Source organism: Balearica regulorum, chromosome 6 (genome assembly GCF_011004875.1).
Source record: "Balearica regulorum gibbericeps isolate bBalReg1 chromosome 6, bBalReg1.pri, whole genome shotgun sequence".
Taxonomy (NCBI): Eukaryota; Metazoa; Chordata; class Aves; order Gruiformes; family Gruidae; genus Balearica; species Balearica regulorum.
This window is the reverse complement of record NC_046189.1, coordinates 22,370,068-22,397,382: the sequence shown is the minus strand read 5'-3', so window position 1 is coordinate 22,397,382 and position 27,315 is coordinate 22,370,068. Positions and strand designations below refer to the sequence as shown.

General features: G+C 35.5%; 1 protein-coding gene across 1 annotated transcript in view; it reads right to left on the bottom strand.

Annotated features, from left to right (window-relative positions):
- Nucleotides 1-1,600: 1,600 nt before the first annotated feature.
- Nucleotides 1,601-27,315, bottom strand: part of LOC104640061 (sodium channel protein type 2 subunit alpha-like) — a 75,917-nt gene continuing 50,202 nt past the window's right edge. The window contains exons 18-27 of the mRNA XM_075756757.1: nucleotides 21,145-21,262; nucleotides 19,173-19,327; nucleotides 17,767-17,940; nucleotides 13,319-13,441; nucleotides 12,770-13,051; nucleotides 10,266-10,319; nucleotides 9,315-9,452; nucleotides 6,244-6,348; nucleotides 5,547-5,817; nucleotides 1,601-5,205 (exon numbers count right to left, since the gene is read on the bottom strand). Of these exons, the coding sequence (XP_075612872.1) occupies nucleotides 4,022-5,205; nucleotides 5,547-5,817; nucleotides 6,244-6,348; nucleotides 9,315-9,452; nucleotides 10,266-10,319; nucleotides 12,770-13,051; nucleotides 13,319-13,441; nucleotides 17,767-17,940; nucleotides 19,173-19,327; nucleotides 21,145-21,262 (2,604 nt within the window). The 3' untranslated portion in view covers nucleotides 1,601-4,021. The remainder of the gene's footprint in view (nucleotides 5,206-5,546; nucleotides 5,818-6,243; nucleotides 6,349-9,314; nucleotides 9,453-10,265; nucleotides 10,320-12,769; nucleotides 13,052-13,318; nucleotides 13,442-17,766; nucleotides 17,941-19,172; nucleotides 19,328-21,144; nucleotides 21,263-27,315) is intronic.

The following is a 27,315-nucleotide window of genomic DNA, read 5'->3' as shown; positions in this document are numbered from 1 at the left end:
GGAGGGCAGGTTGATGGCACCTTCATAAAATAAAATACACTTACATTCCTGGATGGGTAAGAGAGAGTAAAGAAAGCTTGTTTCTCAGAAAATTTTAAGGGAGCCTTTCTTATCAATTTTTCGTTCTCTATAAATTAGAACAGTATGAGAGTGCAGTGTCCTGCTGTTCTAGGAATTTTGCTCAATGCTTTGCATACTGATATATGACTGACCCAATACACTGACACATCTGTCTTAAATCAACATTAAAACATGAATATATTTTATACCTGCAGGTTGAGGAAGACTGCAAGTGAACTGTGTCTTCTATAAAGGCAAATATCTTCCAAGTATACTGGAATAATTTTAAAAAAATATATAAAAGGATATAAGTTTATTCAAATATATACAGTTGAAATATACAAATACATTACTGTTTTTGCAAAGGACCAAAAAGTTTAGAATTTGAGTCAACAAAACCAGAATGACTTCAGTTGGATTATGGTTTCAATAAACGTAACTTTAACAATGATAGAAATTTTTATAGGGTAAAATGATTTTATAGATGACCTCATATACTTCTGCACCCTACCAAATTTGTAGAGAAATTATTGCATACACATTTCATGCTTATTCCACATAGAATTTTTAATTTAACTACATATCTAGCACTGACTTAAACCAATTTTGTTCTTTAAACAGCAATTCGAGAGTATAACCAAGATTTTTTGAAGCATTTACATTATTGCTTTGTGTAATTATTGTTAGCAATTAAGATATTAAACCAATAACTATTCTGGATTAAAAAAAGTTTTAATTCAAATCAGATACAGTTACTAAAAACATACGTTGTCCTTCAAAGCACAGCATACTTGAGGGGGTTTTCCTGTTAGCTATATTGGCCCAAGTACACAGCTGCTACTCTTCACAACAGAAATGACAATGGAAAAAAAATGCATTAATTAGTCCATGCACAGGTCCATCTGCTCACACCCTGTCCCAAATCCTGCCACTTGTACATAGTGAACTTTTGCCAGGGACCATGCCTGTTAGGGTCTGTAAAGGCATCAGTTGCCTGAAGCCAGCTGTGGGGTGGCCACTAACACCTCTAACAGGTCTTTTTCCCTTCTCTTGGCAGCCAGGGGTTTCTTAGGGGGAATGGGATTAAAGCAACTACTGTTACTCCCTCGTGGAGCTATTTCGGTGATGGATCCCAGACCACCCAACCCAGGGTAAGCAGTATCTGCTGGATCTGCTGCTCAGCAAGAATGTGGAGACATATTCCATTGGACTTGGCCACTAGAGGACACCACTGGAGGTCTTCCTGGGAAACGCATAAAAATCTGACAGAAAACCACATGGTTGGAATGCAATTCTTTTCTGAATTCTAGAAAACCTTCTCTGGTCAGGACAACATAAGCATTTCATTTCATCTAGATGGTAACAAGTTGATATTGATCTAAGTCATAAAGCAACATGTGATCTAGATGTCTACAACACATTGCCTTATGGCTAAAGTGGTTCTGCCTTAATTTTACCAACTATTTGTTGCTAATCTGTATAAACTTCATACAATAAAAACACAAAGACTAAAACAAGTACATAAAAAGGTTATCTTTATTCTTTTGGGTTGTTAGCAATGTAGTTATTTTTGGTAAAACAACTTCCTGCATGCAGTTCATCAGTACACTATAAGCCAATAGTTTCTATAAAAGCAGGAGCCCAACTATATACTAGTTCTTTTGTAAGAAATGCAAGGTATTCCACTGTCCATTGCACAAGTTCACTATTCATTCTCATAAAGAAAGATTTGGAATAACAAATTACATTTAAAGCACTTCTACTGCAATACGAATCAACAAGAAAAGCAAACTGTGTGAGACTAACACTGGGGAAAAGCAATGGTTCTATGACTAAGATGACCCTGAAAATTGACAGACAGGATTATAATTTCAAAAGAAACCCTTCTATCTCGTTTCACATATGAGGACCTACTTACCGATCAGAAAAAGAACTGTACTGTGCATTTCTTTTAAAATTATTCCTTATTAAAATATGTTTAATATAATTAGCAGAAACTTGCAATTACCAATTCACATTGTATCTTAGGTTTCCCAACAGTAAAGTGTCACAGATAGACAGCAATAAAAATTACTAACAACATGAAGATATGTTTTGTTTCTTATAAGTATAAAATGTTATAAAATAAAACTATCTTCAAAATAACAAGAATAGATCAATAGATATATATTACAAAAGTTTTTTTTCTAGCCCCACATTTTAAGCAATATATGTCCTGTGTAGTCTGGTTATTTACTGCATATTTGTGGATTACAAAACTCAAACAAAATAAAATCTATAATAGCAGCAAACTATTGCTTACTGGTATGAGGAATGGTGGTCTCATCAAACAGTTTTTTTCTTTTTACCACTCACATGACTTCCCGTCTTAGACTTTAATAGCTGTAGGATAATAGCAGCAAGCATGCGTCAGTTAAAGCTTCCCAGTTATTTGGAGTATTACAGAATATATCATATTATCTATTGAAATGTTATAAGCTACACTTACTAGGGTACATATTTGATGCAATAAATACAGTACTTAGGTCACTGTCTCTTTGTTCAAACAGGTACCATTGCGTAAAACAACTGATTAAATAACAGAGGATATTTTACTTACATATATAGTGTCAGCCTTGATAAAAGAGCCATCTAAACCACAATGCAGGACAAAGCCAATTTAAGCACATCCTTTTGTCATCTCAGCTTTCTACGGAAGATTGCCTTACATACAATGGCAACTTGACTAAAGTGCCATGGGGGGAGGGGTGGAGTCAAAACCACCTCTGATATACATATTTTGTGTCTCTGGCATGACCCATTCTTCCAAAGTATGGAAATTTAAGCCTGAGGTATACATTAAGGTAGTATTTGTCCCAAAAGGTACTTTGCTATCATTTTATCCATGTAGCTTTGATTATTGTCCTAAGTGGGATATATTCATGTGAAATCAGAAGTGTGGAAACAGACTTTGGAATGAAGTATGGAAGCTACTCATGAAATCATAGGGTCTACAGTTAAGAAAAGAAAAAAAAGACTACCACTTTTTTTTTATTTCAGTAATTCCCTGCAGGCACAATTGGCATTTGTAGCTTTTCTGCAACATGAACTGTTTAAATCTCTCAGGAATTATGAGGTATCTTGGACTCTGAAAGTAACTTTTTCATAGTTTCACTTTTTCAAAACAGGAGTTGCACGGGTAGCATCATTTATTTAAATCACTTTATCTGAAATGGACTGTATAATGAATTAAGAATTACTAAAAAGTACTTAACATAAGTATATTAAAACCAAGAGACTAAACTACCAACCTCTTTTATGTGAAAATTATTCCCTTGTTTTGTTTTCCAATAAATTGGCTATCTATACTCTGGTCTTTTTTATCATTTGCTGTTGATTTGATGTAGGATCCTGAGGTTCAATAATCTGGAATCTTGGCTTTCTGCTTTTAGAAGTGGCTTGAAGAGAACTATGTTCATATTATGTTGCCATAATTATGTGTTCCTGGCATGTGTGTTCCTCTGCAAGAGTATTAAGTTTTCTTGTCAGCACAGCAAAATTACAAATAGCAGTATATTAATTAAAGCAAATGAGATCATGAAAAAAATTGACACACATAGAACATACATAGGAGATTAAATGTACATAGTGGATACACTTATTCCACAAAAATATAGATTTATTAGGACTGGTAATTTTGCACTCCATTAAGGAATCCTACAGTCCAAGTGGGAATTTTGTGTCTCCTCTCCATTAGTGCCAGTTGATAATAAAAACTATTTTTCTGGCAAGGTTATTTCCCTGTTAAAGGCAGAGTTTGCTAGTGAAGGGTCATTGTCTTGGTACAGGCACTGACTATAGCAGTGGGTAAATATGTAAAAACTTGTAATTTTGGCATAATCCTCCAATAAGAATGCTATTGATAAAAATGTCATCTTCTCAGGCTTGTGGGCATTCATCATGGACAACTTCTTTGTGTCTCTTACTTTTTATTTCCTTTTCTGTCTTTTCCCTTGTCTTCTTTTTCTGATTTGTCATCTTCATATTTTTCTTTTTCTGGCTTTGTTACACTATCATAAGAAGGCGGAGATGTGGTGGATGCACACATATCCATTTTATCTGCAGGTGAGTTTTCACTTAGCTTACCAATAATCGTATCTTTTTTGATAAGCAGATCAACCCCATCTTTGCGATACATAAACGAAAGTTTCTTTACTGACTGTCTTAAAAGATAATGTCTATAAGCACGCTGAATGACAGTAGCGGACACTTCCTCCTGTTTTCGTTTTAATGTAGTTGTAATTGGTTCATAGGAGACTTTTGAAGGATTGGCTGCCATAAATCGATCTTCCATCTGTATTCTGAGGGCATCCATCTCATCACTTTCCCCCAAAACACGCTTTGTGAAAGCAAACAAGATGTCAAGGCAGTGAATTCTGTCACCGCTTACCATGGGCAGATCCATTGCAATAAGCTGAATTGTGTTTGGTTTTGGTATATTAAGAGGAGGATCCAGAGAAGCTGCAAAATCAGACAATTTGCTATATTCTATGAATTGTGTTGCATCAGGATCATATTTTTCCCAGACCTCATAGAACATCTCAAAGTCATCCTCGCTCAAGGGTTCAGCGCTTTCTTCAGTAGCAACACTGAAGTTCTCCAAAATCACAGCAATGTACATGTTCACCACTACCAGAAACGATATGATAATGTAGCTGACAAAGAAGAAAATCCCAACGGAAGGGTTGCCACAGTCACCTTTAACAGAGCTTCCTGGATGAGCTTTGTTTGGGTCACAGTCTGGTGGCTCACTATTAAGAATTGGGTCAAGCAAACCATTCCAGCCAGCAGATGTGGTAATTTGAAATAGGCAGATCATGCTGTTGCCAAACGTTTCAAAGTTGAACATGTCATCTATACCACCTTCCCTCTTAACATAGGCAAAGTTGGACATGCCAAATATTGCATAGATGAACATGACCAGGAAGAGCAGCAGCCCAATGTTGAACAAAGCAGGAAGAGACATCATCAAAGCAAAAAGCAGAGTGCGGATCCCCTTAGCGCCTTTAATGAGACGCAGGATTCGACCGATTCTGGCAAGTCGTACAACTCTGAACAAAGTGGGGGACACAAAGTACTTTTCAATCACCTTGGCTAGAAACATACCTGTGAAACAAAATTAAAATTAAAAGGGTAAGATTTTATCACAGATTACATTTTTCACAAAAAAGTATGAATAAAGAACAATTCTACCCGTGGAATTACTGGAAATTATAATTGGAGATAAATTTTATCTCCTATGGGTAATTTTAGCTTTTTTCCCAGCACTCTTAGGAAAAAAAAAAAGGAATATTAAAATTACTATAGAATTATTAAGAAAGTTACTAAAGTATGCTTTTCATTTCCTAAATAATCAGAAGAAATTAAGTATTTCCTCTAATTTGACACAGATCATACATTTAATACATATCTTACTATATGTAATTTTGAATATAAGAATTTCTTACCTACTATTGAAAGAATAACAACCACAAAATCAAAAATATTCCAGCCAACAGTGAAGTAATAATAACGAAGCGAGAACAGTTTGAAGACACATTCTCCAGTGAAAAGCACAACAAAGACCAAGTTAATCCAGTATAAAATATTTTGCATCAGTTCACTCTGTTCGTCTGTTTCTATCATCATGGTGACCATGTTAAAACAGATGAGAACCATAATGGTGATGTCAAATGCTTGCTTTGTTACTATATCAAATACCAGACCTTGCAACTTGTTCTGAGGGGAGAAAAAAGAAAAGGTGATAGTGCCTTGTACGTAATGAACATCCTTTTCCTCCCTCTCATTTTCTTCTTCCTCCCCCAAAATACACAACCACGCAAAAGGCTGAAAAAAAAAATCTAAGAAAAATACTGTCCAATAACTTATTTGCCAGCTCTAAGCTTTCCCCTCAAAACCCAACAGATTTCTTCAGATTCTTTGATTCTCTACCTCCTCAGGCATAACAAATATGAAAGATTTTTCCTGCAAAACAGAAATACGTACATGTTTCAATTCAGAATGAAGGGCTAACTTTAATTAGGGCTAACTTGAATTAGGCCTAACTCTGAATTTTAGAGTTAAAGGAAAAAAATTTTGATAGTTAATGTATTGCTGCAATTTCTTCCCAAATGTAGATGATAGAAGAATAGCACACATTCTTACCGCTGGTCTAGGTATAGGTTTTTGTGGTTTCTTGGATCCCAGTTTCTTCATTGCATTGTAGTATTTCTTTTGTTCTTCTGTCATAAAAATGTCTTGACCTCCAAGGTAAAATAATAAAAATAGAACTGATCACAGCCGAGCCTTTAAATCCATTAATTCACAGCATTGCAGAACATGGTTTTGATGAACCATGTATTACTTCTTATACATTGTTGCCAAAACATAATAATTATATCAAAGATTGTTGAAATATCTGACAAGTCTTGATGGAAAAATAAAACAAATTAAGGAATGGAGAAAAGCCACATAACTTCTATCTATTTGCTATAAAAAAACCCAACACCCGATTCTTCATTTAAATACGTACCAGAAACCTTTGTAAAAATATACATTCCATAGATACTTAGAAATCTAACATCACAAATTCCACACTATAAATCAATCAACCAGAAATAAAAAAGCTTCAAAGATTGAAAGATTCACTGAGATCTGATATGCCTTCAGGGAAACCATATGAGGAAAAAGAAATTACTGATGTTACTTTTCAGGATGCACGTTTTATCATTTGAGTACAGGTATGTCAGTTCAGATTTTTTTTTTGCCACGATAATACTTCTACAGTGTAAGGCTTGATCATCCCCCTATATTGTACAGAGATCATCAGAAGCATGGGCTCACTCTGGGGTTTCTTACCTGAGTAAGAGGACAGTACTCTGAGTAAAAGGGTATCTAGACCAGTACGTATAATACACACACGGAAACACTTGTCAGAAGTACAATTTATGTTGACAAGTAACTTTTTTTCTTTCATACATTTGTTTTTAAGTACATTCCAGGTATGGGTGATGCCAAAGAAGTGGCATTTGGAAACAAATTTCAGTCTCACAGGTGATTCTGTGACTTTGTCACACTGACTTTGTCAAATGCAGTCAATCTTATTGAGAAAGCAATGATGAATCTGGATAAAGATGTGTTTGAGTCAGCTGTGGCTACCTACAGACATGAAAATTTAGAAGTCAAAAGAGATCTTGTTTAGCATGCCCTCCTCATAAGCCAAATATTCAAATAAATGCAATTCTTACAGAGTAAGGGATTTGGATGAGAAACAAGAAATTACTTTGCTCCTATGATGGAAACATCAGGAGATTGTACCCATTGGGAAATAATAATAAAAAAAGCTATAAAGGAACTGACATTGAAGTGGGGATTTCTTCCGATGCCTCACTGATGAAATGGCTATGAAGACTGAACAAATCATAACTGTCTCAGTGTGCTGTCCATAGGGAGAATAGCAGTCTCAAGATGAGATACACCTTATATGCCTTTGAGGACTGTAATGGTTAGGAATTTTACAGCTAGTGGAACATTTTTTCTCCATGGTAACTAATGTAATAAAAGCAGGATGCACACAGGGACCAAAGAAATGCACACAGTTTAACTACACAGGGACAGTATATATCAACACGAGGTCCTTCCCATTCATATCCCAACAACATTGCCCAAAATGGGGAGATATCAGTGATGTGAAGGCAGAACAAAGACAAGAAAAATACTGCTGGGCAGCCACACACTACGTGATCTGTGTATTTCTATGCGCACGGGTGCATCTATAAATTCAAAAGACAGGTGACTAATGTTTGCTGATTTGCTACGTGAAGCTGCAGAATAGCATGTAGATAGAATTTTCCCCAGCCTAATTGTTGTCCTTTGTGATATCTGCAGTATTTGACTCGGTGACAGTTAGAACAGCTACAAATGTACCACACTGCCAGAAAAAGCCCTTTAGCAGGAATCCTTCTCTGCCTTCTGAGTCATAATGACTACAGTAGACAGTGTCTGCCAAGTGAACTTAATAGAATTTATAATCACCTCATTACAGAGTAAGGTCACCTTGTTACATACAGACTGCCAAAAATGCCAATAACATGTGTATAACCTTAGTCATCTTCTCCAAGGATAAGAAACTGAACCACCTTCCTCTTAAATACAGGAAGCCCCTGAAGTTTATTTGAATGGAGGTGCAAACGTCTTGGAGGATGAAGATGTCATCAGCTTTGGAACCATAAAATCATCCTTTCTATTATATGAGTCTGCAGATAAGACTCAAAGGATCTGAAGAAGCAACATATGAAGCTGCATGCTCCAGTCTGAAGTGGAAAGATTTACTGGAAGTTCCCACTGCAGTAAGGCTAGCAATATTTTTTTTCAGTACAAAGAATGACACTTGACAAACCATCAAGAATCACAAATGAAGAAATTATGTACTGCCTTGCTATTACTTAGCTCACTTTAAAAAAAAAAAATTTATTCCAGTATGATTCTGCTCCAAATGTGTACAGAAAAATAAGACCACTGTAGACCTTAGACAGCGTTTATAGTTTAAATAGTAAGTAGAACTTAGTTTGCCATCATAGTCTGCATTTTAATCTATTTAAATGCTCCTGGAGTTCTTGACACAACCCTGTGTTCATTTGAATAACAGAAACAATTTCAGTTGAAGAAAAACTATACATTTGCAAATGTCAACAATTTTCTTTCTCTTGCAAATTCATTAACTCATGAGACAGCTTCCCAACCCTCTCTAATCTTACAATACAGAGCAGTAGTTCCAGCATTCAGCTTGTCTGTATTAGTCTCTTTGTAATTGAGAAAGCCTCCATAGTATTGCTATACGTTATTAATTTTGATATTTTTGCATATTCTTTTCTTCCCTATCACCTATTTGCTTGAATTAAGTCATTTGCATTTTCACATAGCTTTGTCACAGCACTGTAAGGGTAAGCAAAAAACAATACATAACTTTCTGATGTACAACATATCATTGGGCTGTACAGGGATGTGGAGAACACACACACTTGGTGTAAGTTTAAATTACTTCAAATGCCTTAAAAAGCAAAGACTATTGTTTCATTATTTTGAATAGAATAAAAGGAAATCTTAATAGCTGATTTCTTTTTCTTTTTTTTCTATTACTATAAGAAATTTCAGACACTCATTTATCCTTGCATACATTTGCTGAATGCTTAATAACAATAAATAATAACGTTGTGAAAATGATACGTGATACTTATCTTTTTTTTTTGTTGGTTGAAGTTATCTATGATGACACCAATGAACAAGTTTAGGGTGAAAAACGATCCAAAGATGATAAAGGCAACAAAGTAAATATACATGTACAGGTTGTCCTCATATTTGGGCTGTTTCCCTGTCTATGTAACACAGAAAAACAGCAATAGATCACAAATAACAGTTAAGACAAATTACAGAATACCAAGCAGAAACAGAAGTCACATCCATATGGACAGCAACTCCTTGACAAGGGGGGGGGAAACCAGCCTTTTTGGAGCGTACCCGACGATTGGCTTGTGTTTGAACATGAAAATCTATTGAATACAGGTGTCTGTAATTGCACACAGAGACCTGCCATTCCTCCCCTTTCTGTCTGCCAGTTCCTCTCTAATGACATTTGATGTTTCACGTAATTCCTACTAAATTTGTCAGAATGTGCAAATCTCAAAAGCAATTCTGTTCCTATAGATTTTATGCAAATCAGGAGTTGGATAGGGGAGAGATGCAAACAAATACCAGCATTAACAGGAAAACAGGCAAAATTCAGCCATTTTATTTTTTGAGATCACCAAAGTCTGCAGCTCTGCATTAGCTATTGCAAGTGATGTCACTTGATTATTTGGGTTATTTTGGAGACACAGGAAAAACTTGTTTCCTAATCTGTATAATCTCAGTGACAAAAATTAATAGGAAACCAGATTTCATCAGTTTTGTTATTTACAGATGACGTATTAAATTAGTAATACTTTATGTAGATCTACTGCTATAATTTTTTTACCTATTAAAAGTATATGGACTTAACTACTTCATAGTGCATAGATTTATATATAAAAATTATCAAGGTTTTACATTTTTATTCTTTATCTTTCACTTTATTTCAACTGTCATTCAAGAAGCATTACATCAATCTTGTATTTGTTTTTCACTCACAGTAAATTTTATATTGCACTCACTTCTCTAGAATCAACTGCAGCATACATGATCTCCATCCATCCTTTAAACGTTGCCTAAAAACAAAGTTTGTTAATATTTTCTATCAGAGCTCCAATTTTATAAACATTCTAAATAAAACACTGTCTTCTGCAATGTATTTGCACCCACAAAAATCAAAAGGAATATTAAAAGTTTGGTAAGACACAAGTTAAGTATTCACAGGAAGTAATTTACTGTGGAATATTTCTCTCTAATACTTAAGCACTGAATAAATTCTAATCTTCATGCAAATTCATGTAAACTCTACGTAGGACAAGTTGCAATCAATATCTGGGCATAACAGAAAGACTGCAATTTATAACAAGGCTCTCAGTTCTAACTTTCTGAGTACCAAAAAACTGGAGGATGACTCCAAAAATCAGCAACCATAGGTTGGCATTTTTCAGGCAGAATATGTGAATAGTCCTAGAAGAAACTGCAAAAGATAAGTGGTCCCAAGAAATCTTAAGAAAATAACGGAATCATAGAATGGTTTGGCTTGGAAGGGACCTTTAGAGATTATCTAGTCCAACCCCTCTGCCAGAGGCAGGGACATATTTCACTACATCACATACTTTCAACGATAGTGCATCCACAACTTCTCTGGGCAACCTGTTCCAGTGTCTCATCACCTTATCTTTTTTTTTTTTTTTAAATGATAAGGTGAGTCCTTCTATCCAATCTAAATCTACCCTCTTTCAGTTTTAAACCGTTGCCCCTTGTCCTGTCAGCACAGGCCTTGAGAAAAATTTTCTCTCAGTATTTCTTATAAGCCCCTTTATATATTGAAAGGCCACAGTAAGGTCCCCCTGGATCCTTTTCTTCTCCAGGCTGAATAACCCCCAACTCTCAGCCTGTCTTCACAGGAGAGGTGTTCTAGCCCTCTGATCTTTTTCTTAGTCCTCCTCAGGACCTGCTCCAAGAGGTCCATGTCTATCTTGTACTGGTGGGGTCTCATGAGAGTGGAGTGGATGGAGAGAATCACCTCCCTTGATCAGTTGGCCACACTTCTTGTTATGCATCCCAGCATATGATTGACTTCCTGGGCTGCAAGTGCCCCTTACCAGCTCATGTCCAATTTTTTGTCCATCAGTATCCCCAAGTCCTTCTCTGCAGGGCTGCTCTCAATCTATTCATCTTCAAGTCTGTACTGATACTGGAGATTGCCCTTACCCCGGCACAAGACTTCGCACATGGCCTTGTTGAACTTCATGAGGTTCACATGGGCCCATTCCTCAACTCTGCCAAGGTCCCTCAGGATGGCATCCCATCCCTCTAAGTGTATCAACTGCACCACTCAGCTTGTGTCATCTGCAAACTGCTGAGGATGCACTCAATCTATGTAACTGATGAAGCTATTAAATAGTATTGGTTCCAGTGTAGACCCTTGAGAGACACCACTTGTTACTGGTTTCCACTTGGACATTAAGCCACTCATTAGAAGTCTTCGGACACAGCCATTCAGCCAATTCCTACTGGGCCTTCCATCAAACCTACTCCTGTGAGCTGTCATATTAAGTAACCGTACCATTCCTACCTTGTCTTTAGAGGAAACCATTCTATGCAAGATACGTTACAAAAGCTAAAAGCATTGCTGTCCTCTACACTGGTAATTTATGCAAATGCCTAGCGCTATTTAGCAATAGCTACTGTTACTCCCTGGAGCAATCAGATGGTAGCCTGCTAGCACAATACTAACTACTAAATACTACCAGTTAGAGGTTTTTAAAGACAGAATAATTACCAACTTCTTATGAGCACAAATATTTTCCCAGAAGCAGTTTGTCAAGCGAACTCGATTAGGAATATATGTTTCTGTCCTATTGGCTACAATTTACAGATGCTGCCTCTAAAAAAGGCTTGTGCTTAGAAATCTAGCACTAGTAAATTCTGCAACTGCTCATCTGGAGTTTAAAAACAAGCTAAAAAACTATCTCCAAAAAACCTACTTGACAAGAATAGACAATGAATGGAGTGGGACTAGTAAGAATGATAAAAAGGGAAAGAAGAGAAAGGAAAAAGTGAATTTAAATTTTTTTCTAAATCAATAGTTGGTTCTCTTCTTCTTTGAATATCAGATGAGCCCTAGAATGTATCTATTCGACTATCACGGTAAAAATCTAAGTCAACATGCCTCAACAGATCAAGCAAATAAAAGAAAATTAATCCTAGCAGCATTTTTTTATTTTTACCAGATACTATATATCTGTGGAACTTGCAAAAGAACTAGCAGTTGGGTCCAAAGGAACTTTATATCCATCTGGTAGATATTAGATATTCCTCCTCTTCCAAAATGGCCATGAAATATAGAATGTATCAGATTTTTACCATAATCAATATTAATTAGCTTCATAGAACACAATCAAAAAATCAAATCCCATATCCATTAATATATTGTAAAATAACACTAAAAATTATGGAATTAAATGTTACTTCCACAAAACTTTAAGCTGGAAAATTAATTTATCAAAATTTATACACTTACTACTTGAAGCAGAGAAAGATAACCGGCTCCAACATTATCAAAGTTTACTTTCACATTTTTCCACCGAACATTCGGAGAAGTCTTCATAAGATTTTCACACATAGTTACATTATCGACTTCCTTTAGTGAGATTTCCTCACCAGTTGTGGTGTTAACACAGTGATAGAACTTGCCAGCAAACAAATTTACTCCCATGATGCTGAAAATTAGCCAGAATGTAAGACAAACCAGAAGTACATTCATAATGGATGGGATTGCTCCAGTAAGAGCATTCACAACCACCTAGTAAATAAACACAGAAAACCACACTTTTTAAAAACAGTACGTAGACCAGTAAAAGTATTTTTTTTTAACTGTAGCAAAAGATTAAATATAAAACATTAAAATACACTGACATAATGCCAATAGAAAAGGAATAACACATATAATAAAATCAAACGTGCTACTGTTGTCCTTGAAAACACACATGCAGTTTAGCGTTCCTCCACAATTTTAAAATTAGGCATATTTTTATGGATTTGTTTTACAGACTATTTCTTTTTTTCTTACCCTCATGCCTTCAAAGCGTGACAAAGCTCTTAGAGGTCTCAAAGCTCTTAATGTTCGGAGGGACTTAATTGCACTGAGTTCTGAGAAACCAAGGGCATGAGCTACTAAGCTAACCAACGAGACCTAGAGGAAATCAAACAAAAGAATTTTGTTTTTTTTCATAGCCTCACAATAGAAATGTAATGCCTAGAGGAAGAAAACTTTGATATGGGTATAAGAAAAAAGTTCGTAAGGACTCTAAGCTTCTAGCAAGAACAAATAAAAAAGAACAAAAAAATTTAAAAATTAATAGAAAATTGTGGGTAAATTTCAGAACAGTTTAAACAAAGCGAGAACTTAATCTCTAGAATTTTCATCACAGAGAGAGTGTTAAAAAAATGCACCTGTGCAAAATGAAAAACATTTTGGATAAGAAGATTTGAATACAAGCTCATCTTCCCAACAAACTCAGTCAAAGCCTGAAACGTACTGAAAACCTATCCCCATTCTACCTGACATGTTACAATACTAAACAGTGATCTGCTACAGATGCATTATTATAGTTATGATAAAATGTGAGCCAGCAGCATTTGGTTCCATTAATTTGCACTTAGAATAATTCACATAATAGCAGATATATGAATAACTAGTAATTCATATCGCCTACAGATGATTATAGACTTGGAAGTGGTACATAGTCAGACGGTACTCTGACATACGTGACTCTTAACTGAATGACAGACACAAAGAAATACCAATGTCAAGACAATTACTTAAAAACAATGTACTCAAATGCATAGAACAGCAGACAGCACTTTCCTGGGAAGTGTAGTTAGGACAGAGTTAATAATTTGTGAGCCATAGCTTGTTGTCTCTTCACACTACTGCAATTTGGATATTTAAAAATCATAGTATCAAGTACCAGAAGAAAATCTATGTTTACCTCCATTTGTCAATGAGCACTGTTTCCAGTGTTTGAAGTTCTAAACTGAAGTTAAAAATTCTAAGTCCAAGAATGATCAGGAAGCTGGCAGATATGTTTTCAAGTTATCTGCCTTAGAGTACTGAAATGGGTTAAACAATGGCACATTGTAAAATACATAGACAACAAAAAGAAAGTGGCTAATCGTTTGTGTGTTTTAAACATAGTATGCAATCTTTTAATAAAATCAGGGGCAATTTAAAAAAAAAATCAATACATGATTTTTTTGTAAGTCACACAAACTAGATAAATCCAAATTAACTCAGGGAACTCAACATCTATGCAATATATAAAATACAAGGCAGTGATTACTACAATGCCTTATCATGGATGACTATACACCTGTATTTATGAAATAACCCACATAAAACTTCAGATAATTCAGCTGCTAAAGTACTCATAAATTAGGCCATGTAGTTCAAGAGAAACAAATTTCATTAAAAAAAGGAAAAAAGAAAACTAGGAGAAGATCCAGAAAAAGAACACATTCACTGAGTGGAAAGGCCTTCGTCTATGCCACCAATCTGATTTCCCATACAAACTCAACTATAACACTCAGTTTCAGAGGACTGTTCTTTAAATTCAAATGTTAGACAAACATTTAGCATAAAAAGCATTAATCCACATGAATCCTTCAAGACCTTAAGATCATTACTGCTTACTTTTATAATCCTAGAAAAGATATAGAGAAAATGTTTCAAGTATTCCTGTCAGATAACCATATTTTCTTAGATAATGCAGTTGTTATATTTGCATTGCAAGAAATCCTCAGCCTGTAAGATTAGCACATCTTTACTTAATGATGCCATAATTTTATCTTTCTTTGGAAACTAAAATACAATTTAACACATTGCTTTTTTCTGCTTTTTTTGGAGTGGAGAGAGGAGAGGGACGATAGTTCATCTCAACACATGATGCTGATAGCAATTAAAGCTTAATTTTTCTGGTACCATCTGTGGATGTATGTGCATGCAAGCATTTTTTAATTTTTTTTTTTTTTAATAAATAATTTCCTCCTCTTCCTTAAGTACAATCATGGTTTGGACAACTCCTAGTACCACCTCTGAACCTTCTTCCACATGTAAAAGTGCTAACTGTAACATTCCTGTGGTGTAAAATTAGAAAATAATATTATATACTTTCACCAATACAGTAAATTCAAAAGGTGTACTGTAACAAAAAAGGGTAAATGTAAAAAACACACTTTAATGATACGTGTCAGACAGAATCCATCTGCCACTTCATTGCAACTTTCTGTTCTTGTAGCTACCAAACAGCATTTTCAGAAAAGCACATTGTTAACGTAAGGTGGAAACATCTTTGGATTTGTTAAACTGTTTGTTATGGACAATAAATGTGCCTTGAGATTTATTTCCTCTTTCAACATCATTACTCTCGTGGAAGGGACAGTCTGATCCACAAGAATTTTTGAAACCTTTAGGACAGCTGGATTAACAGCTCAAAAGCTGATTGTCCTGCTGTTTTCTGGTCAGTCAGTGACTTCTGTCTCACAGTGCTTTCCCCTCCAGATGGCTGCCTCCTGTTGCATTTACACATGAGGAAGCCTTATGAAGATTTCTTTCGTCTAAGGGTAGTTCAAGAAAGCTGTCAAACGCTACACAGTCCTATGCTCGTTCTTTTTCATTATATCCTTTGAACTTGCACATGGAAGGCTGGGCAGAACCAGCATTTATATGTGGTTTGGGGCTAATTATGCTTTTCTGGAAATACTGTGAGCATCACAATGGGTAAGAATTTGCGTTTGTATGCTCTAAGTTCTTTCCCAAATAGGGGACAGCTGGAGAGTTTAGACTGATAATGAGGCACTGGAACAGGCTGCCCAGAGAGGTTGTGGATGCTCCATCCCTGGAAGCGTTCAAGGCCAGGCTGGATGGGGCTTTGGGCAACCTGGTCTAGTGGAGGGTGTCCCAGCCCATGGCAGGGGCATGATCTTTAAGGTCCCTTCCAACCCAAACCATTCTAGGATTCTATGATCCTATGAAATGCAAATTTAATTATCACAAGGTTCTGGAAACATACTATCTTGGAATCCTAACAGGAAATGAGACTTGTCCCCACCCCTCCTCTTTTGCCATCTTCTTGATTTCCTGATACCATTCTCAATTGCAGTTCTTTACCAATGATTCATTAAGCCCAGGATTAGCTGTCCTACCCCAACCCCATGGGCTCACTTAAATTTCCCTTTCCTTTCTGTGTCTGCTTCCTCCTTGTTCTCTGTCACCAAATCCAGAAGACTGAAGTCCAATTAGCTGATAGTCCTCACTCACTGCTTGGGACCCGGCTCAGTAAAACACAGACAGAACACATGGAGTCAATGACAGTAAAGATAAAGGTAGATTTAGTTACTCACTGAGTAATTACAATGGAATCTTATTCACTGGTATGTCATGTTGTGGGGTGCCAGACTTATCCAGGCTTGTTGGTGCCGAATACAGGGCCATTATGACCCAGCAGAAGGGGCCCTGGGGGAGTCCAGCTTGGGCGAGAGCAGGGATTGAGCAACTTGCTTATCTTGCACTGATAAGCACTGGACCTGAACAGGGGCAGGAGATGAGCAATTTGTTCATCTTAACAAGATGCAGCGCCTGACGGGTCTGCTCCTTAATCAACTAAGTGACGCCTGGGGTGAGGGGGAGCCTTCACAGCTTGACGTTACTTTGGTAAAACTAAACAGACCACCGCTCCTCTGTACTGAATGCCTTTGTTCTCTGCCACTTCCCCCCTCCCAGCCCCGATCAACTGCACAACAAGCCTTGTTAAGGGCCAATCGACACACAATACCTGACTTAGTCCCACCTCGCCAAAAGTATAAATCTGGCATTTAGAATCCTCTTTTCTGAGGACGAGAACTCCAACTATCCGGACGGGTCGACAGGCCTGGACCTCTATCCTCCCCAAGCAGGGACACCTCTTTGGTAAGACTTGGGCCTCCGATTATGTCGGATGTTACCCCGGGAAAACTATCATTAACAAAAGCGCTGAACTAGTAACTTGAGCTCAAAATTGCTGCAGTTAGTGCATTTATCAACGGCAATTCTGAACTTTTATATCTGTCGCTTAAATAAATTACCTATTTTTCTTTTCAACTTTGCGAAACTGTTTCAGTGAAAGTCCTTAGTGGGGCTCTGACAGGCAAACGTTGACTCTGATAAGTGGCTACACACATAATCCTTTAGACATAAACCGTTGACCAAGTCTGGGACTAAGACTGGACCTAGCCGCACCTAGGCTCCTCTCTGAGAAGGAGTTTAGAAAGCAAGGGGGTCCTTTCTGAACCTCGTGACTCAACGGGAGGGCCTCCCTCAGCCACATATCAGACTTGTACCCTTTCACGCAACACATGTTCTGTTCTTTTAAACCCAATTTATATTCTTCACTGTATATATATACATGTATCAGATCAGAGTTACATAAAAGGGCCAGCCTAAACAACAGAAATAGGATACTTAGAAAGTATAGTACCTACATCAACAATCAGGAAGTCCAGCCAGCACCAAGCATTAGTGAAATAAGTTTGAAAACCATAGGCCACCCATTTTAGCACCATTTCCAGAATAAAGATGTAAGTGAAGATTTTATCAGCATATTCCAGTATGATTTTTATAGTCTTGCGCTGTTCAATATATATATCTTCAAAAGCCTGTGAAAAATGGGTTGCATATAAGTCAGATATTCATAGGTCTTTGTAAACTACAAAACTAAGCCAAAAGAACTGAATTAAAAATGGCAAAGTAAAACCACTTTCAACATCAGATGTTTCACCTTGAAAAGCCAGCATGAGCAGATTACAATTGCATTCTTTCTGAGTTTTAGATTTTATCATTGCCTGAAAATGGCATTACAATATAATGAAGTTGCCAAAAAGGTTTTTAGAAATTTCACTAACAGTCAACTCAGAATTACAATTTATCACCCTGAAAAGCCCAGTCAGGCTCAATCAGAAGGCAATTATAGTAAATTCAACTAACAAAATTCTCCCAATTATAATAAATTCAACTAACGAAAGTGAATAATAAGCTACAGTGGCCAAATATTATGTTGCTGCTGATCTTTGCTGAATTCCAATATTGAGTGTTGGTGGCAAGGTTTTGGTAGCGGGAGGCTGCAGGGGTTGGCACTGTGAGAAGAGGCAAGGGGCTGCCCTGTGCTGGCTCCACAACGGACCCACCACAGGAAGCAGCTAAGCCCATCAGTGAACCTGGTGGTGCCTCTGGGAAAACATATTTAAGAAAGGGCAAAACACTGCATGGCAGTATGATCACTGAAGAAAAAAAAGTGAGAGAAACTACCCTGCAAACACCAAGGTCAGAGAAGAAGGAAGGGACATGGTGCTTCAGGTGCCAGAGCAAAGATAATGGTAGTATATACCAAATCCTATGTCAGTCAACAACCAAAAAGAACCCAATACTTAGTAGCTGCGTGAAGGACTAAATGTCACTGAGGATAGAATAAAGGAATTCAAGGATTCCAGTGTAACTGTCTAGAAATACTGAAACTAAAACTAAAGCAAAAAAATTAACTGAGAACATGATTAATTCTGTGTCTGTACTGCTTTTGGGGACAATTTTAATTTAAAATACAATATTTGTTCCAGTTATTGCATCCAATTCATTTTGAATGATTTTTATAATTTCTTAAACAAGATTTTTAGTGTAATCCTTTTCATAAGCACCCTCACACACACATATCATCTCGCATTCATCAAAAATTCATCTGCAGAATGCTATTTGACAGTAGAATTTTAATGAGTTATTTTATATGCACTACCTAAAATATTCTGGGAATTCTCTTTCAAACCAACTTTGTACTTTGTTCTTATGTTACAATACTATTTTTCTAGGCACTGTTTCTATGGGTGTATGTTCTACTTACCAGAGCACCACTGCTGAGAAGAATCATGAAAACAATGAATGTTTCAAACCAGTTGTGTTCCACTATCTTGTAGCAGGTTTTTCGAAGGTTCCACCAGATTCTTCCTTTTGTGCTTTCCATACTGCCTTTACAGCATTTAAACTTATGTATACAGCCTGATAATACAAACAAGTTGTTATATGGTAGAATTTTCATTATCCTGAAAAAGCAAAATCACTAACTAGCTCCTGTTTCATGAGGTAGTGCTTCAAATTACCACATGCTACTTAAAGCATCCTTACATTCTCAATTTGATACTTTGGATGTAGGAAAACTTGCATGTAAGCTATTTTTCCATTACCCTGATGCTACATCAAGCTTAGAATCAAAAGGTGTCATCTAATTGAGCTAATTTTAATTTATAAACAATTTAAAATTGTTTTTCATTTCTATACAGATAATCGGAGAACATGAGAATTGTCCGGAGTAGAAACAAAGAGCATAAACACATAGCAACTTTCACAGGAACTAGTTTGAGAGTACAGCACCTTCTTTTAAAAGTGCTTGTCTCTCAGCTACAGTTCAAATAAATCACACAAATGTAAATACACTTGATTTTATTATACCGAGGAATGACCTCTGCTTCAAGGGCTGACTAAGGATACCTGTTTCATGACATAAGCAACTGATTTAAATGTGGCTTTTCCATGTGGTACAGATTTGTGGCAATCATCAACACAACTCTGCCTCACCTTGGAGAGCTCCCTACCTTATCATGGGGCCTCAAGGCAGAGTTTTCAATGAACCTCACTATCTGCCTAATAGTAGTCTCCTTATTTCTTTAAAAATGATTAATCACATAGAAACATAACCAAATTTAATGGGTCCCCAAGGCAGTATTCAAGTTTTCCTGTAAGCGTCATTAAGTTCATACATTACAAGTAAGTTACGTTATATTTCATCAGCTCAGCTAAAACAGCTACCACTGTGAAGATCATGATTTACCTTACCTTCAACTACTCAAAATGCCTACGTTATGAAAAAATTAATCTTATGCCCAAGGATTGACAGACATCACATAATATATATTACAATTCTTCCTTATCCTTAATGTGAAATTATTTGAGAAGCATACTTTTTTTTTAAATCAAGAGCTTGATATATTCAATACAACCCCGCATTCTGAAACAACTTTTTTTTTTTTTTTAATATGAGTGAAATAATATTTCAGAGGACAAGAGTTCTAGCCTAAGTCAAAGGTGTCTTCATAACAGTAAATCAAAAAGCATGGATAGGATAGGAGAATTAATCCTGGAACATATTTTGTTTTGAATTATTTTAATCGTGACTTAAAAGGAAAGTAAAATCTGTCATATCACGAAAATGAGAAATACATTCTTATACAGTAAATTTCAGTAGTCCACTAAAGGATACAGCTACACAGAACTAAAATAAATGCAAACTTCTAAGGACATGCAAGTATGCTGTTAAGACTTTACTTGAATAAAAACATAGGATCTCATTCACCTGTTGCATCCCACATTATATTTATGCACCCCTTCCACCCCATTAATGGTATAATGTCAAGATAACAACTCTATTGTTTCAATCAAACTTTTGAAGATCTGTATCATCCCCTGGATTGCTTTCCAGCACTATGAAGGTACTGTGGGTAATCACATGAGTCTGGTTTAAATTTCTCAGTGAAGTGAAGCTGGTGTAGGGTACCTAATAGGATTACGGAGAATCAGTTTATAGAATTGTGCCTAGAGTTTATTCAAAAATATTATAAATTATCACATACACATATATTTAACTTTGCATCACACAAATGGCTCCATGGACTTCAGTACAGCTATCTACAACAGGTAAAATTAATCATAAGATGACAAACTAGGATCCAGACTGCTGTAGCAAATAGCATCCTTGAACTGCCAATGCTTGTTGCAAACAACCAGAACATAACTGCTGAGCCCAAATTTTATTTCCATACCTTCTGTAAAGCATGCCTGTAGCTCAGATGCTTTTTCTGGTTCAGTTTCAGCTTTTTCTTCTCCAAAGAGAGCTAAATTAACTGTACTTCCTTCAGATGAGCTGGAAACATTTAGCTTCTGAAAATAAAATTTGGTAAGTTATACTTTACTAGTATTTACATTTTTAGAACTACAATTAACTTTAAGCATGCAACACAGTGTGCATGTATAACAATATTTCTCACCAGAAATACACACAAACATCCACATAGAGCAGTCAATGCTGTTGAAATGTGCATAAATTATCCACTTTCTACCTAGAGATTGCAAGGCATAACATGTAATCTTTAATGGAATTTCAGGATTTCTGGTCTAAATATAGTACAGTGTTATTCATCAAAGTTAATGACTACTAAGTAGATTTTCTGATACATATTCTATTTATTTTGTTTTCTACTATTATTTTCTTATTATAATTTCTCTTGCTGCATTTTAAACCAATACCAGTTATACTGCATGCTTTGAGATGATGTATGTTGGTAGCTACTTTCATTACAGCAGTCTCCTCAACCTGAAGACAGTAAATCCTGACAGTAAAAAACTTTAAATTATGAACTGTCAGGGTAAACTGTCCAAGGGAGAAAATGTAGCAGATTTTAATTCAGTGCCCATTATTCATAATATAAAAGGAATGAATTATCAGGTTTTTTCATTGGCATCAGTACAATGCAAGCTAATCCCTTCCAGCCCATATCACAATTTACAATATAATTTGGTTACCTTTGACGACAGACAATTTAGATATTTTTCATTTTAAGATCATTTTATGATCTATATGGGAAAATGCTAAAGTAAAATCAGGATAAATATGAAACCTTGTTTCAGATGTGAATTTGAACATTACCCTCAACATATTCACAAAACAAATTATGTCTACCCTATCTTAACCCATAATTATCACTATCATATGAACATCTTCTATGTTTTTTCATCTATATTGTAAGTTTCAAAAAGGAAAAAGTATGATAAATACATTTCAACTGGCATTAATTTGCATTCTTTTTTGCCAATGCACATATGTATTACATTGTGCATTCTGAAACTACCCATTACTCTGGTACACATACCTGTACAGTTAACACCCAGAAAGGAATGATATTTTTTTGTTTTGTTTTAATAATTAAAACTATGTTAAGTCACATTAGTATGAAAAAAAATACTAATAAAAGAATAAGCCATAATTTAATTTTTATTCTGTAATCTGCATGTGTATTGCAAAAATCCATAGTCTGGGAATTTTAAAAGAAGGTCCGGTGTCCTGTACACTTAATCTGAGTATGAGTACCAAACTAAGTCAAAGTAGTTTTGGTCACAGCATTCTCTTGACATTTTACAATGTTATTATCAAGAAGTATATAACATCAGTAATGAATTCACACAACTAATGTCTGTAGGGAATGATGTAAGCACACTTTGTAAAACAGCTTCAGTTTTGTAGAATTAACATAATTTTAATTAATTTAGCCAGACTTGCATGATTAAGAGACATTTAAGATATAAAAGCAGAAAAGTTACAGGCACTATCCAATCAAGCTATATTTACATCTCAATTGCAAAATATGAAAGGACAAAATTATTTTAAGTATTAAACAAATTTTTTGCTATTTTTGTGAAAGAAGACAGAGATAATTTAATGAGAAAAAGTAGCCCAGTGTTCTGCATTAATTTTTATCCAAAATTATTCAGTAATATACTTTGCTGCTACTTTAGAAACTGCTTATCTGGAACAGAACCTCCAAATTACTTATATTTAATGTAAACACCTCTTCTTATTTTAGTAGCATTGATTTTAAAATATCAATATTCACAGCAAACAACTTTTCCTATCACTAATTCTACTAAACCTAAGGATAGCACTATATACCTCCATCATTTCATTAATATGCTGCTTTCATCATTCCATGACATTGCATATATATTGCAAAATGCCGCAGCAGTGGTGGGTAAAGTGAAATAATGAACTGAATTATAAATCAAAGTACTAATTTTAAAAATTTGTAATTAAGAGTAAGGAAGCTTGGCATCAAATTGCTAATAGAAGTTAAAAACAACATGAAGTACCCCTGGGTCATTTGAACTCTAAGCTACTTAGTACACTGTTTGAGCAGATGACATGAATTCAACTGAAAGAATACATATTTTAATGAATTAACAAGATTAAAAGATGAACCACCATGAATGGCAAAAAACCTGAGAAGAATCAGTGTTTAGAACATGAAATTATGTATCTAATACATGACAGAAGAATTAGAGATTAGAAAATTTATTTTCAGTTAAGAAAGGCAATTTTATTGACTCTAGAAATCAAATTAGAGGCTCAATGAACTATTTTGCTATAAAGGACAGGCAGCCTGGTTCCCTCTTTCGAAGGACAGTGTAGGATATATTCCTGTGCTTGAAGAGTTACAAAATTAATTAAACATTGGTTCTCTTTTTCATGAGGAGCGCTCATATTTTTCACTAAAATGAGGGTATCGAACAAAAAAACCCCAAGACGGTAAAAAGCAATATGCATAAAAGCTTCCTGTTCCAAATAAAAATTCAGTTAGTTTCTTTGCTGTGTACAAAGTTCACAGAGATCTAACTGATTTTGTGAATCACTCCCGGAACAGAACTTTTAGGAAAAAACAGAAATGTTCATCCTTCACCTTCCAGGGCAATTAGTTTGGTAAACTTTGAAGAGCAGCTAAGGTAAGAAGGCCTCATTCTGTATACACTAAGCAATGGATTGAATGGGTCAACTCATGTAATCAAAAGTTGATTAGCTGCCTTGACATTGGCAAATCAGCAGCAAAACCATTTTTGTTAGAGGCAATTCCCTCAATATAATACCTTTTTCTTTTTCACTGTTAGTAGTGAAAAGCTAGTTAGATTTTGAATACATTAATTTTTTCAATACAAATATCTACTGTACTGTAAATAAAGTCAGAATTTGGAGCTCATAATCTTTCATTTTTCCTGAAGGAGTCAAAGTATGATGGCAAAAATATTTGCAAGAATAGTGTTACTACTACAAATTGTCCCACTGAAGCCACTTAGGATTGCTTGAGGTAATTAGTAAGGAGTCAATCTTCAGTGAGCATCATCTTGAATATAAGTGAAAGTGTACACAAAATTGCAGATTATGACTTTAAAGAAAACTCTGTAATAAGAGCTAATAATAAGTAGGCTCCTGATTATTCACACAGTGCAACCTACTGTGCATTCAACTTATAAGACATTCACATTTTGATATTCATATAGTAAATGAAAATCTGGTATGTTTCCCAGCCTCCAAAGCAAAGAGCAAATGTACCAGCAATACAGCTCTTAATATGAGGAATAAAGGGAAACATTATCTTGTGTAATTTAGAAAAAACCCAAAACAAACCCACAGGAAGACTGTGTTGCATATTCTCATCTTGTCATTTACTAAGGAGATCTCTTTTTTCTTTTTAATTTAAGTAGACTGAGTCTCTTTGCTGGCGAAGGAGGTAAAGAACTGCAGTAAAACACGAACGATGATTGTTGGTAACAGTACTTTGGAGAGTATGTTCAGGAACCTCTTAGAAAAGAGGATCCAAAAATAGTACTATGTAGAAATGCAACAGAAAACCTTAGCACACCTGTAGAACACCACTTATATTCCATCAATTTAATATTTTCCTAATTAATCAGGTCTTTTTGCAGCAGGAAATACTTCTTCAATAAAAACAATCTCATTTTCCCATCTAGTCTCAACTATTACTTAAACAACAGGAAGGACACAAAGCACATTTTTTGTAATCATCATATTTACTACATCAACTTTATCACTGAGTACAGTACTCTTCAGTGTAAGCACAGCTGGTAAAGTCACTTTTATTGGGATCTTTTTATTTATCTTTTTCTGAAAGAATAAAAGTATGTTTATAAATAAGGCTGGCAAATTATTTACCTTTTAAAGAAACCAAAAATACTGTCCTTCAAAAATACTTAGGTTTTTTCAACAAACTAAAGCCAAACCTACCTCTCCTAATCTACGTAGTTTAGAAACAAACAAACAAAAAAACCCCCCACAAAACCAAAAAAGGCGTGCATAAATATTTAAAAAAAAAACCAAAACAAAACCCCACCAAAACCCACAACAAACCCAGCATCACCTTATTAGGCAAGGAAGGTTACAGTAAGGCAATGTGACATCCAAATGGAAAAGATTCAAATATTTTTCAGTCACATGATTACTATTTCGCATGCTGTTCTACAGCTGCCAATATTCATGACAGCAGAAGCTTGAAGCAGGAGCAGCGTCACATAAACAATATCCATGAAATCAGAATCATCCCCCCATACTTGGCACCAGTAGGATGGGATGCTACCACACTCTACTCTCCCCTACTTAAGTGTCTTTTCTGAAATTGTTTGGAAAAATCTTTAGGAAGATATTTTACCATTCCATTTTTCCGAATAGCCCCTCAGCACAAAAGTGAGACCTGAAATAATTCCAATACATAATACAGCACAAAGGAATACATGAAAGATAATGCAGGATTCCACAACAAAACCAAGTGAACAAAATTTGTATTTGGAAAAGGAATACCTCAATGACCCCTAAATGGCAAGGGGCAGAACTGCCCAGCTATTCAGAAGAGTAAGAAACACGTAGCTTCGTACAATTACGGTTTGGTTTACAGTTCTGGAGCTCCTGAATTTAGAGGGTTAGGGAGGGTACTAGTTCCTATTTTGTCTTTTTAACAATTATCTTAATTTTAGCCTTATCCTAGATTTTCCTAATTTTTATGTTTCTTTCTTGCTTGAACGTCCTTATTTATATTGTTTAAAACACCCAGACATCTACATAGAATCCTACAGAGACTTTTTTGTTTGAAATTGTTTTATGTCTGTCTAAAAATAAAGCAACTGGATTAAGATCACAAAGAAACAATTATTGATGATGAAGAGAAAAACTGATATAAATGATTCCAATCTTACAGACATACACAAACTTTATGAGTAGAATATAACTACACCCATATCGAAAAGAATTATGCATATGTATAAAAAAAGATATGTTTGATTGTGCCCAGGAACGTATCTTTCATCCTATATGTTAGCTTCTTTTATATGAGAAAACTGGAATGTAAATTATAAAAACATTGTGAACAAACATGAAACAATTTATATCAAAAGATATAAACATTTTAGCATACAAGTAATTGTATATATGTAATATTACAAAGACATTGGTCAAATGAACATGATCAGAAAATGTTCACAATTACATGACAGCTAAAAACATGGTTCAACAGATGAACAGAAAAAGTGAAGATTACCTTTCTGTTTTCATAAAATCATAGGCTATTAACCTCTTTTAAACTTGAACAGTCTTGATGCTTAATAGGTCAGTTAACAATAATAAAAACCTACAAAGCATGCAGGTTATGCCACAGAAGTAGTGCAGAAAATACCAAAGATGTAATAAGGAGAGAGGAACATGTTGGGGTTGCCCTCAACCATGCTGTGACACGAGTCATGGGACTCAGCTTACAGAGCGGCTGTGCATGTTTCCACTACGTTGCAATGGATGGGGAAAAATATATTGTAGCTGAGTAGCATGCAGGCCAATCAATCTCAAAAGTGACCATATATGTATGATTTGTTTAGGTAACCTGTGTAAATGTGCTGACACGTTGCTCTGCCTGGTTAAAAAGCACCAGATCTGCATTCTTGACTGATCCAGCTTGATTTTACTCCTGTGAGAAGTAAGAATGGTACGCAATGAAGTTAAAACACGGTACCCTTCAGGTTGAGTTCTGGAAAGAGCAGAAGTATGGATTCCTACTTATTTAAAAATATGTTTTCTAGATATGTCATACATTTGCAGAACATAACATTTATAGCTATTGATTAGAGATTTAAGCATATCCAAAGACATACTGAAAGAAGTAAAATTAGCAGAATATCTGAAGTTCATAGATGCATATTAGACTTGAGCCTGAACACAAAAACCAAACCAAACCCAAACAACCCCCCCCAAACCCCTCCATGCCAAAAAAGAACCAAACCAAAAAGACAGATACACCCATACCATATATCTGACAGCTTTATGCATACTCCAAATGGTAGTAACCTTTAAAGTAACAGAAACATTCTTCCCTGGATTTCATTTCAAA